Source organism: Botrytis cinerea, chromosome 8 (assembly GCF_000143535.2).
Source record: "Botrytis cinerea B05.10 chromosome 8, complete sequence".
Taxonomy (NCBI): Eukaryota; Fungi; Ascomycota; class Leotiomycetes; order Helotiales; family Sclerotiniaceae; genus Botrytis; species Botrytis cinerea.
Window position 1 is genome coordinate 2543609 of NC_037317.1, and position 15387 is coordinate 2558995.

The window sequence follows — 15387 nt, forward strand, 5'->3', positions numbered from 1 at the left end:
AGAGTTTCTCGTGTTTCTTGTTGCAATGGATTTTCATTCGTGTGCGGGATCATAGTTGCACATTGTACAAAAGTCGATACGAGTCAGATCTGCATATATTGTGCAACTCAGATATTGTTCAAAGCCGTTTTCTCGTATTTTGTGTTTAATTTTGTGTTGTTTAAGCCATTCAAGCCGTTGATGTAATTTATAGCGGTAACATGTGAGGCTCTCCTTACGTTACCCCGCTGTAGATCTTTTTTAATGACGTTGTGAAATTGACATAATGTCTTAGTTTATTCCCAAACTGATTGGGTGTGAACGTCATAAATTTAATACTAAAGTTTTTGGAATTATTATCATTTCATTTGATTTCACAATTGGTCACAGTTATAGATGTATTTGTACTATTTTTTAGGATATAAAGATTGAATTACCGGAGTGCGCTTGCATTTACACTTGCACTTACCTGATGAGAAACTCGTGACGTCTAACATCACGTTCTTCCACTTACCTTTCCAAATCCTCCCCCTTTGAGCGCTAAATACCACTATTTATCGCACACAGTAAGGAGATCCCTCAAGATTACTACCAGTACTACCAGAATCTGAGCCAACAGTCTTAACGCTTTCTCTCCTCCTCTCCGACATAAGTACCGGTTCCATTCTTCTCAAGGGCCAATCAGAAGGTCTTCTTACCAAAGCCGGTTGTGGACATCTCAAAGGCCAATCATTCATCTCGATGTCGTATTCCTGTCCTGGTTCTTGATATTGTTCCTGTGGTGCAGGGAAGGGCCAGTTCATTGATCGATGATTGTTTTGAGCTGCGATGCGTCGACGCTCCAATTTGATGCCAATGTAGCTGGGGACGTAGATCATGAAGACAATAACAAAGACAACGACGATTAGAGAAGCGACAACTGTGGTAACAGCGTTCATTCCGGACATATTTTCGGTGGCTTGAAAGTTGTACTTGAGAGTGAGGATCTAATTGGTAGCCTGTGGTTAATTGGTGAGTTAGTCGATGGGAGTTGATTGAATGGAGTTTGGATGGAGTGAAGTGAGAATATTTGAGGTCATGGAAATCTCTTTTTTTATGGATACAATCAGTATTGTTGCAAGGTAGTTGTGAAACAGTGTAAGTAGTTCCTTTGTGTTGAGTCTACAGCGTGAACAAAGGGGCGCGATAAGCGAGGCGGATTGTTTCCCAGACGAAAGAATTGTAGGGATTAGCCCAGCACCTGTCCATTCTAGAATTGTTTCCTTACATTTCCCATTTCCTGTGTTACGACTCATATAGGTGTACGTGATGTCACAAATCTATGATCGGTGCAATTGAGGTGAGTTCTGTCAGTGAAGTATATGCAAATTTTGAACCAATTTGATCCGAACGGTACAAATCATAAAACTTCCTTATCGAAGGAACATGTGTCAAGATCAATGAGCAGAAATTCTGGTGAGGTAACTACTCGGGGATAGCAGACAGTAAGGATGATTACAAGGAATTGAGTTTTGTTCAAAGAAAAAGAAGAATAGAAAGCAATAAAGCTGGATTCAAGCCGACTTCTCCAAATTAGGAAAAAGATACTGTGTACTAATAAATCCTAGCTTGACTGGTATTTCACCCGAGAGACTTTGGTAAGTCAAATGAATGGTAAAGCAGAAAGTAATTCATAATTTTGCAGGCAGAAATTCAAAGATTAAGTTGCTTGAATTTTGGACACCGACAGGAGAATGTTGAAAGTTTGTTGAATGACAAATTAATTTTGAAGAAATTGAACAAGCAGCATGAAAGGAAAGAATTCTTTGGAATTACCCTGATTATTTTGCTCTCCGTGTAATCTAATCATGAACTTAAGTGAATGATGGAAATAGGCATAGTGGTTTTGCATGACCTTTATTTCTTTTTCCATTCATCAAACTCCAACTCCAAATGGTCCTTTAACTTGGAAAATTTATTTCCAAATTGCATACTACATCTCCAACATTTCAAATTTTCTTCTAGCCATGCTTTGCCTTGCCCTCTCCTATCGAGAGCTTCTTTTCTCTCCTCAGACAAAGGAAACTCTGATAAATTGACGAAGAAAGGTGTAGCAAATGAATTATAATGTTTCCGCTTCTTCAAACATGAAGAATAACGATCCACGGAAAGAACATGAATATGAAGATGATCCATAGATGGGTGCATATGTATTCCAATGACAACATCCTTTTCCCAATCCCTACCTTCTGGCATTTCAGCATCATCATCCAGATTGACTTCTCCGTTAAGTATCCTTTGTCTTTGAAAATCTTCTGCAGATTCCGCTCCATATTTCCGACGCAATTCTGACGCAACTATTCCTTTCAGCCTTTCTGCTTCTGGTCTCACCATTTCAAGAAATTCGGGGTTGGATAATGCGATTTTCGGGTGCATACCATTCCACCTCTCCTCTCGTGGAATTAGAAGGGCATGAACTGAGGATTTAGGGTAAAGGTCGTGAATCGCTACGAATGAAGAGTTGTGATAGATCACGCGTGATGCAGGATGTGATGAGGGGTCTGATAAGTAAGCTCCAAGGCCCGCTCGACCAAAATGGAAAGGATTTGAATTCGCAATCTTTTTGGGAGGGGGGGAAGATGTCGGGGAGGAATTAGGGCGTTTGGGTCGAGAACTTGACATTAATTCGGTAACTGTAAAAGTCTGATTAGTATCATACATAGCGGAGATAGAAGTACGAATAGTGTTACGGTACATGCGTTCGGTTTAGAAGAATTTTTACTCGATAAGGAAGAAGCTTGAGGTGTTCCATTAGTATCGTCTTCGATTTTTGAAGCCATAATTACAAATGAGTAGAGGTTGATCAGGCAGGAGAGGTGTCGTGTACTCTGTATTTTGATAAGACACCAGACATTCACCTTAAATAGACCCTCGTCAACACCCAAGTTGTAAAAGTGAGCGGCAGAAGAGTATCTACGCAAATCTACGCAACGGTAGTTGAATTGATGTCCACTCGGTGATGGTACTAATTGGAGTAAGGTTCCGTACCCAGTCAGATGGGTGACAAGGCTGAGCTGCAAAGTTCCACCAGAATGACGCACATACATTTTCGATGCAAAAAGGTCCGAGCTTTGCAGTTATTTCAGCCTTGTGGGGAAATCTTTATTTCCAACTAACATCCAAATTTAATAAACCACTAAAAGATCTCAACCCCTTCATTACTACTAATTTTGATTTCATGGATCTGCCTGTCATCAAGACTGCAGAGACCAAATATGGTCAAGAAAGGACAGTCATCGAAAGGTGGACCAAAGCCAGGTACATCTGCCGGTAAAAATAAAGCTTCAACAACACCCGCTGCAGACGATAGCTTTATAGTATTCTCGAATTCGGATAAGGAGCCAAAGCAAAGAAAGCCGCCAACTCAAGGACAAGATGGACCCGATCCATTGGGTGAGGCACCAAAGAGGCCGGATGTCAAGAAATTGATTGGTGGACAATCATGGACTGGAAAGTTGCCCGTCAATTTACTTTCAGAACATTGTCAAAAGCAAAGATGGGAGAAACCAGAATATACTATGGTAAGTGTTTTCATGCCGTGGATATTACAAATATGTCTACAATTAAGGATGTCGCATACTGATGCTATAAGAAATAGAGTAAAACCCCGGAAGGGTTCTCCTCAATGGTAATCCTAAAAGCTAAGAATACGAAAACCCAAGAACTCGTGTCGCTCGCCCCCTTCAAATTACCACCTTCGCATAAGCACCTTGCAGTCAAACCTACAGCTCTTGAAGCTAGACATTTCGCTGCCACATATGGCCTTTTTAGGGTCCTTAACATGCGAAACATTCATATGACACTTCCACCTGATTATCGAGATTTATGGAAGGGTGAGTTTGAAGTTTTGAAAAAAGAGGATATCAAGGAAGGAAAGGCATGGATGTATGAGGCGGATCCATTTGCTGCGTTGAGGGAAAGAGAAGATGCAAAAGCTTCAATGGAAAAGAAGCGGAACGAACAGCAAAAGGCTAGGGAAAAGGCTATGAATACACCAGGATCAGCAGGCCCAGGAGGTGTAGGGCTGGCACTACGTGGTAATGCAAGCAATAGTACAAATTCAACCGGAGGAGGATCGTCGCATAACAACATTCACAGAGGGTGGACCAAGGTACCTAAAATCGAGATGGGTAAACGCACGCGAACAAAGGTCGAAAGTTTAGTAAGAAAACATGCCATCTGGAACCCACATGATGTTGTGTTATCCGACTTTCAGAAGCATTCAATTGTGAAAGAATTCAAGACTCTTGATTTTAGGCAGAGTCATATCGAAGAAGCTGTGGAAATATGCAAAGATAGAGAGGAGACACTTGAATGGCTACTGATTCATGTTCCAGAGGATGATCTACCAAGATGGGCTTTGCCGGAAGGATATGTTGCTGGTATCAGTATGGCAAGTAGTGACTTGAAGCGTGAAGGTGCTATCAAGAGATTGGCTGAAGCTGGATATTCAATCGAGCTTTGCAAGCAAATTTATGATATTCATAACGATGAAGGGAAAGCTTCTGAGGCTTTACAACACATACTCATGTCGAGTGGAAAAGATGTCGAATCTATTCCAAGCGAGGACTCCTGGGATACTGAAGATGCCAAAGAATCTTCGGAAGAAATTTGGGAAGAGGAAATGACTGGCCTTCAATCGGTTTTTGGGGAGAAATATTCACGTCCATCGAAAGATGTATGCCGAATTAAAATCAAACCAGCAAATCGTGGAACGAATATCCCTGTCGAACCTATTGTCCAATTTCGTCGATCTTCTGAGTATCCTCAAAAACTTCCGGTCATATCTGTTCACGTTCAGTTGCCGGCATATATTCGTTTGAGCATTATGAAGCAGGCGTTAAATTATGCCATGGATGGTTTATTGGGTGAACACATGTTATTTTTCCTTATAGACTGGGTGGAACAAAATCTTTATAGTATCATTGAAAGACCCGGAAAGCTTAGCGATGTTTCAGCCGCTGCATCGATAGTCAGTGAGGTTCAGCCAGTTCGTCGGAGAAGACAGAATATCTCAAGACATCCTAGAGCGATTAAATGGATTACCAATATTAAAAGTAAGGATGAATGGAAAAGTCGACAACTAAATCCGAAGTTGGAATCTATGATAAAAGGTCGAAGAACTTTACCCGCGTGGGAAATGAAGGATATTATAGTGGATACTGTGAATTCTCACCAAGTTACTATCATCTCGGGTGAGACTGGTTCTGGTAAATCAACTCAATCGGCTCAATTTATCCTGGACGATATGTATCAGCGAGCATTTGGAGATTGTGCAAAGATTATTTGTACGCAACCTAGACGTATTTCTGCCTTGGGATTGGCAGATCGCGTTAGTGATGAGCGATGTTCTGCCGTTGGTCAAGAGGTTGGATACATTATTCGGGGAGAGTCAAAAGCATCACCAAATACCAAGATTACTTTCGTAACTACAGGTGTACTTCTCAGGCGATTACAAACATCCGGAGGAAGTAGTGATGATGTAGTGGCATCACTTGCAGATGTTAGTCATGTCATCATTGATGAAGTTCATGAGAGATCTTTGGATACAGATTTCTTGCTTGTTTTATTACGGGATGTTCTTCGCCAACGAAAGGATTTGAAACTTATCTTGATGAGTGCCACTTTGGATGCTGGCATTTTCGAAGATTATTTCAAGAGTGGAGGAAAAGTCGGTAGAGTTGAGATTAGTGGTCGCACATACCCAGTGGAAGACTACTATCTCGATGATGTTATTCGAATGACTAATTTCAATCCAGGCTTTGGTAGTAAGTACCAGGAAGACAATCAAGAAACGTCTGGTATGGATCAGGACGTTGCAGCTGCTATTCAAAGTATTGGTATGAGAATCAATTATGATTTGATCAGTCAAACAGTCAAAGAGATCGATGCTGAATTAACTCATCTCAAACAAGACGGTGGAATACTCATCTTCATGCCAGGTCTGGTTGAAATCACACGAACACTCGATTATTTGAAGACCATACCGAATTTACATGCTCTACCATTACACGCATCTCTACAATCATCGGATCAAAGAAAAGTGTTCCCACATGCACCGTATGGGAAACGTAAAGTTATCGTTGCCACGAATGTTGCCGAAACTTCCATCACAATTGATGATATTGTTGCAGTCATAGATACTGGTCGTGTCAAGGAGACTAGTTATGATCCTCAAAATAACATGCGGAAATTGGAAGAAGTATGGGCTTCACGTGCTGCATGTAAGCAAAGAAGAGGTAGAGCAGGTCGTGTTCAAGCAGGAAAATGTTATAAGTTATATACACGAAATGCTGAGACATCAAAGATGATGGAGAGACCTGAACCTGAGATTAGACGAGTACCATTGGAACAATTATGTTTATCTGTACGAGCTATGGGAATTAAGGAAGTTGGATCATTCTTAGCAAGTGCTATTACTCCTCCTGAGAGTATAGCTGTTGATGGCGCCATGGATTTATTGGGAAGAATGGGTGCCCTTGATGGTGATGATCTTACTGCTTTAGGCCGTCATCTTTCAATGATTCCTGCTGATCTTCGTTGCGGTAAACTAATGGTTTATGGAGCTATGTTTGGTTGTTTGGATGCTGCTGTCACCATCGCAGCTATCTTGACAGTCAAGTCACCTTTTGTGTCGCCTCAGGACAAGAGAGAAGAGTCAAAATCTGCAAGGGCAAAGTTCGCTAAGAACCAGGGTGATTTGATTGGTGATCTCCGAGCTTTTGAAGAGTGGTACGAGATGATTAACAACAGAAAGTAAGTGGCTCTACTCCCGCTTTTAAAATATGATGCTGATTTTCAATAGTTATCGACAAGGAGAAATCCGAAACTGGTGCAGCGATAACTTCCTCTCATATCAGACACTCAATGATATCTCCTCAAATCGAACTCAATATCTTACCTCACTACGTGAAATAGGTTTCATTCCATCATCATCTATTCTTCCTCCAGCTTTATCTGCAAAATCATCAAACAATGCTCTCATTCGATCTCTTTGCGCAGGAGCTTTCAATCCTCAACTTGCACGTATCGATTTCCCGGATAAGAAATTTGCGGCTTCAGTCTCTGGTGCTGTGGAATTAGACCCAGAAGCAAAGACAATCAAATACTTCAATCAAGAGAATGGACGTGTATTTGTTCATCCAAGTAGTACAATCTTTGATGCACAAACGTTCCCTGGCAACAGCAAATATATGAGTTATTTCAATAAAATGGCAACGAGTAAAGTATTTATTAGAGACCTTACACCTTTTAACGCGTATACGGCACTTTTGTTCTCTGGGCCAATTACATTAGACACATTGGGTAGAGGCCTTTTGGTAGATGGTTGGTTAAGACTGAGGGGTTGGGCACGTATCGGTGTTTTGGTCAGTAGATTGAGAGGAATGTTGGATGATGTTTTGGCAAAAAAGATTGATGAGCCTGGAATGGATTTGTCCGGGAATGAGGTGGTGGAGGTTGTGTTGAGACTGGTAGAATTGGATGGAATGGATCAGTAATTGTTAGGCAAAACTTTATTGTCACATAGTTTTCAGATGCAAGTATCATTAGATTGAGTGGGACTTAGAGACATACGCTAGATTAGCAGTTGATGAACCATATCGGACTGCGAGTACATAGATTCAAAATAATAAGATCGAAGATTTTACAACCATCCATTCAGACTTTTGTGGGAAAATGGTATTCCAATATTACCGTTCCTTCAATTGTTCGAGGTCGAAAAGACCGGTAATGTCTTGCAGGAAAAAGGGTCAACAAAAACCCATGCAGTCATGACACGCAGCATCCATAAAATTTCTGGAGTAAGGCCAGCAAACTCCAGGGCCTAGGTCCAGTCACTGCCTGAGTAACCAAGATTGACTAGCTACCACGTGATTCATGGTGTTGAAGGAAGGGGACTCAATATGTAGGAGCAAATTTGTCTTAGACATTGTGTATGATGTAATAGTACCATAATCAGCTTATGAAGCCTTCAGCTTAGAGCGAGGAGTGAGTAGTTTGCGGAGAAATGTAATCAACCTCGCTCACCTCGGTGGGCCAAATGGAACTATCAAGTATAATCAGTAATCATTTGAATGGTAACCGTGGGAACTATTTGACTTACTAGTATACCCCGAAACTTAAAAGCTACCTATAATAAGTATCAAACAAACCTTTCGAACTTTGAATTCTGAGCATTTGAAATTCTCGCCATCTAGAGTTTATCGTGTGTCCCATTCCTGTTTCTATAATGGCTCATAAAAGTTCAACAACTTCATTTACTTATTCTGTAACTCAGAAAACTTCACATACCTCTCTAGCATTCGAAACTGTTATGTCCAATCTCTATGCTTCAATTGGAAAACCTACAGATTCAAAATTACCAGCAATCGCCGCAAATATCACGTCATACGATGAAATCAATAAGGAGAAATTCATCGAAGGAGTTAACGCGGCTGTTGGACCTCAAGGATTCATGATTTTTGGTGTAAGTTTACTCAACCATTTTCATCTGCTATTAGTACCTTGTGTCGGCGAGACAAACTCTGAAACTCTGAAACTCTGAAAGCATACCTGTGAAGAGGAACGAGAGCTGACTGACTATTAAAAGGAATTTAATCATGGTTCCTGGCTCCCAATCTTCAATGTGAATTCCAATCCACAGCTTGGTCTAACACGTATCATACTCGGAAATCCACTAATAGCTATCACGATGCTCTCTCAATCTAGTAAATCTCTCGACGCAGGATTGTTTGTACCTGTGGAAATTCTAGTCCGTCAGTTAACAAACGAAGAAGGAACCGAAATCATGTGGCAAGTACCTAGTACTTTAATTTCCGCTATGGATAGGGGAAATAATGAATTGTTGACTGCAGCGCAAAGTTTAGATGGGAAATTGGCAGAGTTGATTGATTTAATTGGTGGCGGCGTATAAGAGTGATGAGGAAATGATTAGTGAAATTGTTAGAGGGCGAAATAGTAAATAACAAAGGTGTTATCATTCAAGTACCAATAGTCACAAATCTGAACACGAACCGAATAGTTCAGTTACCTACATCAAGAAACATATATACATAAGAGTGTTGGCTTGCTAAAGAACAAGGGATCGGCCGCTAGACCATACAAATCTTTCTGGATCATTTGCACACAACCTGGCCATATAATCACAAGAGGGGAATGTGAGATTTTATCGTCATTTCCATTCGTTACGCTTGATAACATAACCGTAACCTTCCTCAAATCTGGGATAGGGGCCAAAAGGTCAAATCTAGATATACATACACCAATCCCAGCTATGCAAACAAGCCCAGTATCAAGTGCGGGTGTCCTACACAATATTATAATGCAGGAGAATCCATACGACCAAAACCTTCTATTGGCTGGACGAAAAGAGTAGAGTTTGTGTAATTTGTTGGAGAGGTCGACCAACTTGAGGTATTATATTTGTAGCAAGGTAAAGTAAAGATATTATGCGACTGCTGGGAACCCAGTTTGACCGGATTCAGATGGAGGGGGAGGTGGAGGAGGTAGCTATTAACAGTTAACATGAGAATGGACGAAAATGGGCGAAGGAAATGTGTACCTCTAATTTCGTATTTCCTGCCATCATTCTTTGGAACCCAATTCCAACACCCTCAATAACACCCAAGAGAACTGCACATCCTATCGCGGAGTTTCTTGCAGCTTTCGCACCACCACGAATTGCCAAAGCACCACCAGTGAAGAATCCAGCAATAACTATTTCGGTGTCAGCATTTCAAATCGTTGCAAGGAACCCGCTCAACAATCTGCCAGTATAGATTCCAAGCTGAAAATCCGAAAGAACGTACTAGCATTATAAGGATCTTCCTTTTTCCTTAATCCTTTAACGGCGCAATCGAAAGTCGAGAAAAGCCCACCCCAAACACCAAAGTTTCCTCCTAGAACAGGAGCTCGTGCCTTTATGGCTGTGAGTGCGCCAATCCTTCTCTCGCCGTAAGGTGAATTTCGAAAGCCCTTAACACCGTGCCATACTGCACCTCCGATTGCCTGAAAAGAACTTTATCAGTATTTCTTTCTTATAACCTTTACACTTGAGACTTTGGCGGAAATCGAGGCTTTTCTCTGGAGAGTAGAAAGAATAGTGCAGTTACGTACACCCATACAAAAAGCTCCCCCAAAATCGTTCAAAGCCACCCAAGGACATGGGTCTCGTGTGTGATCCATTTTGTGTGGTCTTTAAATGAATGGACTTGGTACTTTTTTTTCCCGCTCAAAGTCCCGTCTGGAAAACCTTGAAGTCTTATGTTGTGACGGATGAATGTTGGGTTCGAAGTATGAATGCCGATAGATTGTAAAGATTGTGACTGGTTGGAGTTATAAATGGTCGTTGCTGGTTGATTAATATTCGACCTTTTTTTTCTTCAATCGATGGCGATATGATGATGGATTGATAAAATTCCTAGCGCTGAAAATGGAGTCGGCCGGTGTCCGGTAGAATGATATTCCGTAACCCGTGATCTTTTGCTCTCCAACATTCTTTTGGGCACTACAACCTCTCATTTACATATATTAGTTCGACTTTTATATTCATTCCATTAAATGATAGAAGAAAAGATGACAAAAGTCGTTTTATTTGGGAATAGCATCTGGTTTTAATATCAATCTCTCTTAACCTGCAGGTTTTCGTGCTTCCACCTTCACTCCCACCAAGTCAAACCTCATTAACTTCATTTTCGCAACTTTTCTCTTCAATCGAAAACTGGATCTGCATCACTTTTCGCGAGCAGAAGAAGCTACCTTGATGATATCAGTGACTTTGTCATGGGACTCTTTCGCTTCAAAGCCTCCAAGTGTTGGCTGCCAAAAAAGCTCTTAGTAAACATGAATGTACCAATGTATTTCAACCATCAATGAATCTTCTGAACGGGGCTTTGTCGTATTCTTATTATGGCAATCAAATGGCAAATCACAGTGCAACACAAAAGTAGATGCAATGATTTTATTTCACTTGAAAATGGGAACTTCCAGCCCTTCCCGCATTCTCTGATGACAAGAATACTATTTTGCTATTTTGGGTTTGTGAATATAGTATTATCGGCCACAAAGTACATAAAGCTACTAATGATTCCTTGTTTGTGGTAGAAATGCATAACCGTCACACAAAAAGAGATCACCCTTCAAAGAAGTCATGAAGGTGGAAGGGTCGTACCTTTCACCCAGACTTGCGGCTTCATACGTGGGCTGGGTTAAGAGAGCTCAGAGCATATATACTTCAGTCACCCCTTAAAGTCACCCCTTGGCTATAAGTACACTTGCCATGCTATCTCTACAAAATTTTGAGTCAATCATGTTACTACCCAGAAAGATCAATAAGCTTCCATCGGGAGAGAAGAGAATCCCCCCTTAATCTCGAATTCGCTTCAGGACATATCTTCGGTTCCGCCTAGGATGACTACCGGGTCACCTACTCCGATATGATGATTCAATTTGCGACTGCTGGTATTCCATGAACATTTAATTTATTAAAACAATTTCCGTGCAAAGATTATTGCCGACTAAAATCATCAACACATAGGATACCCCCTCGCATTTTTTGATGTGCCGAGGAGCCTAAGTAATGAAAATGGTGGCGGTCCTTCTCTAAAAGGACTCAAGTTTTTCTGAAATAGTCAAATTTAAATCCTTCTTCAACCCGATATAGGATCTAAAACTAGGTGCATACATTGAATACCCAGATTTATGAATTTCCATAGTATTGACCGCCTACAACTTGTCGTCATCAATATCGCGGAGTAGTGTTACATAATCTCCATGCCGATATTTAGCCGTCCCTCCCACCTTCTCATGAAAACTTACCTAGTTGCCTGTTGTACTATTCACCACCAGTAATTCTTCAGAAATAGATATACAAACGATAATTGAATTCGACCTATACAGTACGATAGGCCACTTAAATATCTATCACCTCGATTGCAGATACTTTGCAAAGAATTTAACAAGTCTACCGTCCACGTACCCCACCAGTTCATACCCAACATGGATGAATTCGCGCAATCAAGAGGAGATGATGATCTTTTCGCCGACGAGTTCGAACCTGCATCTGAGCCTACAGTCATAGAAGAAGCACCAATTCAATCTGTTTCCAAACTTTCGCCAACCGCAGAAGCATATGTACAGAGCAATGGCGCGCAATCATTACCTACTGGACCTTCAAATAACAACCATCATAACAACAACAAAACACAAAGGGAGCGGGGCGCGGATAGAAGACGAGGCGGAAGAGGTCGAGGTGGTGCGCCAAATAATGGTTTGAAATCATCGAGGTATGCGACTCAAGAACCAGAATCTGTCGCCATTCAACCTCAATCTGTCGAACCCACAACAGAACAACTCCCGGTTGCTGCGCCTTCGATCTCCCCTCCTCTACAATCTCCTACTGAAGCGCAACCACAAACTCAACAAAAGCCCATACCTTCCGTTCGTGGCGACCGTTCTTTAACCGGTGGTCCGTCGCACAAGAAGTTGACCGAGGAAGAATTGACAGCGAAGCTCGAGCGAATGAAGATAATAAATGCAGAAAAGGCAGAATCCTTTCGAAAGAGTGAGAAGGATAGAGAAGGTTATGCTGCAAAGGAAAAAGAAGAGAAGCGTAAGAGAAAAGAGGAGATTGAGAGGGGTAAAGTAATGGAAGGCGAACGGATGAGGAATAGAGAGAGAAAGTTGAAGGCCATGGGTGGTCGGGAATGGGATGAGGGCAAGGATGAAAAAGATTTCGAGGATAATAAGGGAAGGAGTTCACAATATGTTAGGGGTGGTCATGGTGGAGTTATTGGAGGGAGAGGTGGTTTAGCTAGTAGCAGGTTTAATGATACCCCAGAAGATGATATGTCTTCGTACATTTATGATGAGAACAGAGGTCGGGGCGGACGTGGAAGAGGAAGAGGAAGGGGTAATGGTAGAGGTGGAAGGGGAGGTTCAACACAGCAAATTCAAACTGTACCCGCACCAGAGGATTTCCCCTCATTACCGACTACCTCAGCCTCCAAAAATACGACATCGGGCATCAATTCTCCATTGGTCGGAGCTGGCGACTGGGCTGATGAGATGGCTACCCCCATTGAACAAGAGAAGAAACTCGAAGTTTGATACCAGCGTAATTTTGGTTGCGGAACGGCATATTGTGGTTAAGGGCGGTTAAATTTGGATCGGGAAGAAAATCAAAGTCAGGCGTTACACATTCGCTCGTCTTGGGAAAGACGTTGAGCCGCGAATTTTGGTCTACTATTTTGGATACCATAACAGCAAGCGCAATGAATTTTTACCAATTTCGAAACGAAACTACAGATTTAATTGATATGATGCTTGGCTGATGAATAAACCGGTCATCACTTCGAATGAAGTAATTTAAACATGACAGATGTGTTGATACAAAAGTAGGTGCACGGGTTCATGAAATGTTTTCACTCTTTCACTCTTTCAATTTCTAATTCCCTTGGTCTACAAATCTCTTGTAGTCGACTTGAGAAATCTCATTTTCTAGTGGCTGTGTGTAAGTGTTAGCGACTATTGTTGAAAAATTCACGAGGTTAGCCCACTGACTCCAGTGAGGATCAGATGCTGTTCGAGTCTGTCATCTGTTACTCGTGGTTTCTATATCCGAGGGTCTTTGGCTCTTACGAAATTCCCGCCGGAAATTGAGGAGGTTCTGCATTCTGAGCCATCGATATTGAACCATTCAAAATAACACATCTAGGCTGAGCCATTGCCTGCCCAGACCCTCCTTGAAGCCTCATTACTCCCCAAATCCCATCAAAAACCTCAAGTTGGATCGCTAATGTCCTCGAGACCATCACCACTTTCACTCTCTTGTTCCTGAATCCATGCTTCGTACTCATCTATCTCACTATGGTAATTCCAAAGTCAAGTGCACTTCTACTCTTGATTCCATAATTCCGAACTGTCAATGAAAACCCACACATTTTTGACAATCTTGAGATTCACCATCCCCAGCTGAAGCACTTCCACAGGTGAAAACTTCTTAGATTTCTTTCACGAGTTCCCCATGTCTTCCTAGAGTTTCTCTTCAGAAGTTGTCGTGAACCACAAGGTTTCCCTGACAGTACCCAAAGTACTACCCCTATCAACTGTCTTCAAAACTTTTCATTGTGTAGGTATTTATCTCTGTCACTAATATGTGATACGTCGTGTTCTCAATGAGTTCAAGTGCCGAAACACCTAGCATATCAACCGTTTGTACTTTGTAAGAATAAGAGGACTCATCACTCTATAATGTAAGTGCCAATTCATATGCTTGAAAAAATCTATTGAAGCTAATTTTCTAGTCTCACATTACAAGAGATACATATGGTCCACCTTATGACAAATAAATCCCCCCTGCAACTTGTCCTACAAGTTCCGCTACGTTGGAGCATTTGACTGGCAAATATGGGTTCATATCTCGCATATTTGCTGGATCTGCGCACCATCTTGTTCAATTTAAAACTTGGTCTGTCAGTATTTATAAACACCTTCAATGGCTATATGCTTAATTTACCCTTCCTTCTTAGTATACTACTAACCCTTACACTCAGCTGGACCCGCTTCTCCGACTGATTCTCCCTTTTATTCAAGCACTCGATATCTAGGTTATAATCATCCTTCAGACAGGTTCCTCAGACACGAACTTCCAAGTACGCATCATCTCTGTGACCTCAGACTAAGGGAAACGGTAGAGGATTAACAGTGTGACGAGACCAGTGTTTGAGAAGTCAATGAAAACAAGAAAATGGAAGTACACGTCGCTAGGAAGAAGTATATCCCACTAACAGAAGAAACATAAGCTAAAGGGTCAGATGTAGACGTTTCGATAGAGATTTTAGGATTGAAAAGATTCGGATGGGGCCAAAATAGAAGAAAGCATGAAGAGGAAGAGAAAAGGGAAGCCACAAAAAGTACAGAACAGGTTCTTGTATCGAAAAGAGGAAGCAGTTTGAGCTCATATTATGTTTAACTGCCCATCAAAGAGAAGCGGTCAATCTCGCACATCCCGTGAACGAAAGCACTAACTCGAGGAGTATCCTACATCATGTGGAGATATGATAGCGAAAACCCCTACTTGTACTTAATGAAAGTGAACCAGAGTCGGGAGTTTGCAATAGTAAATATCTAATCAACTGACCTATCCCGGTGCATTCGCATGAATTGGAGTAAGTACACCGTATACAAAGAACGACGCAACCTTATTAGATGTTGTTTTCACAGCCAACGCGGGGTTCAGGATGGTGCTTGAGCGCTGATCCACTGAAACGTTCAGGGTCCAGGGAGCAAGGAGGGCTGAGAGGGGTACAATAAGCGATTGCTAGGGATGCCGTTGACCACTTCCATGGATCTACCAATTCCTTTCCGCGT

The 15387-nt window shown here is 41.6% G+C and overlaps 6 protein-coding genes across 9 annotated transcripts; 3 read left to right on the plus strand and 3 right to left on the minus strand.

Moving 5' to 3' along the window:
- Positions 1 to 348: 348 nt before the first annotated feature.
- On the minus strand, positions 349 to 1242 carry BCIN_08g06910 (hypothetical protein). Its single transcript, XM_001549610.2, has one exon. It carries the CDS (start codon positions 924 to 926, stop codon positions 534 to 536), a length of 393 nt encoding a protein of 130 aa, XP_001549660.1. The 5' UTR covers positions 927 to 1242; the 3' UTR covers positions 349 to 533.
- A 554-nt stretch (positions 1243 to 1796) lies between these two features.
- Positions 1797 to 2973, minus strand: Bchnt3. Of its 2 annotated transcripts, XM_024694809.1 has the most exons (3): positions 2846 to 2973; positions 2714 to 2755; positions 1797 to 2651 (listed from the first exon to the last, which is right to left on the minus strand). In XM_024694809.1, the coding sequence occupies exon 3, from the start codon at positions 2638 to 2640 to the stop codon at positions 1876 to 1878; it is 765 nt and encodes a 254-aa protein (XP_024550601.1). In that variant the 5' UTR covers positions 2641 to 2651; positions 2714 to 2755; positions 2846 to 2973; the 3' UTR covers positions 1797 to 1875. The 2 variants fall into 2 exon arrangements, with proteins under 2 accessions (XP_024550601.1, XP_024550602.1); XM_024694808.1 differs by having other exon boundaries at positions 2714 to 2973.
- A 137-nt stretch (positions 2974 to 3110) lies between these two features.
- Positions 3111 to 7706, plus strand: BCIN_08g06930 (hypothetical protein). The gene is made up of 3 exons (XM_024694810.1): positions 3111 to 3539; positions 3617 to 6774; positions 6824 to 7706. Exons 1-3 carry the CDS (start codon positions 3234 to 3236, stop codon positions 7515 to 7517), a joined length of 4158 nt encoding a protein of 1385 aa, XP_024550603.1. The 5' UTR covers positions 3111 to 3233; the 3' UTR covers positions 7518 to 7706.
- Positions 7707 to 8115: 409 nt separating this feature from the next.
- Positions 8116 to 9054, plus strand: BCIN_08g06940 (hypothetical protein). 3 transcript variants are annotated; one of them, XM_024694812.1, is made up of 3 exons: positions 8116 to 8485; positions 8609 to 8726; positions 8793 to 9054. In XM_024694812.1, exons 1-3 carry the CDS (start codon positions 8249 to 8251, stop codon positions 8930 to 8932), a joined length of 495 nt encoding a protein of 164 aa, XP_024550605.1. In that variant the 5' UTR covers positions 8116 to 8248; the 3' UTR covers positions 8933 to 9054. The 3 variants fall into 3 exon arrangements, with proteins under 3 accessions (XP_024550605.1, XP_024550606.1, XP_024550604.1); XM_024694813.1 differs by having other exon boundaries at positions 8796 to 9054; XM_024694811.1 differs by having other exon boundaries at positions 8609 to 9054.
- Positions 9055 to 9066: 12 nt separating this feature from the next.
- Positions 9067 to 10469, minus strand: Bctim17. Its single transcript, XM_001549607.2, has 4 exons — positions 10135 to 10469; positions 9828 to 10026; positions 9581 to 9735; positions 9067 to 9528 (listed from the first exon to the last, which is right to left on the minus strand). The coding sequence occupies exons 1-4, from the start codon at positions 10201 to 10203 to the stop codon at positions 9466 to 9468; spliced, it is 486 nt and encodes a 161-aa protein (XP_001549657.1). The 5' UTR covers positions 10204 to 10469; the 3' UTR covers positions 9067 to 9465.
- Positions 10470 to 11825: 1356 nt separating this feature from the next.
- On the plus strand, positions 11826 to 13395 carry BCIN_08g06960 (hypothetical protein). Its single transcript, XM_001549605.2, has one exon. The coding sequence runs from the start codon at positions 12016 to 12018 to the stop codon at positions 13123 to 13125; it is 1110 nt and encodes a 369-aa protein (XP_001549655.1). The 5' UTR covers positions 11826 to 12015; the 3' UTR covers positions 13126 to 13395.
- The last annotated feature ends 1992 nt before the right edge of the window (positions 13396 to 15387 follow it).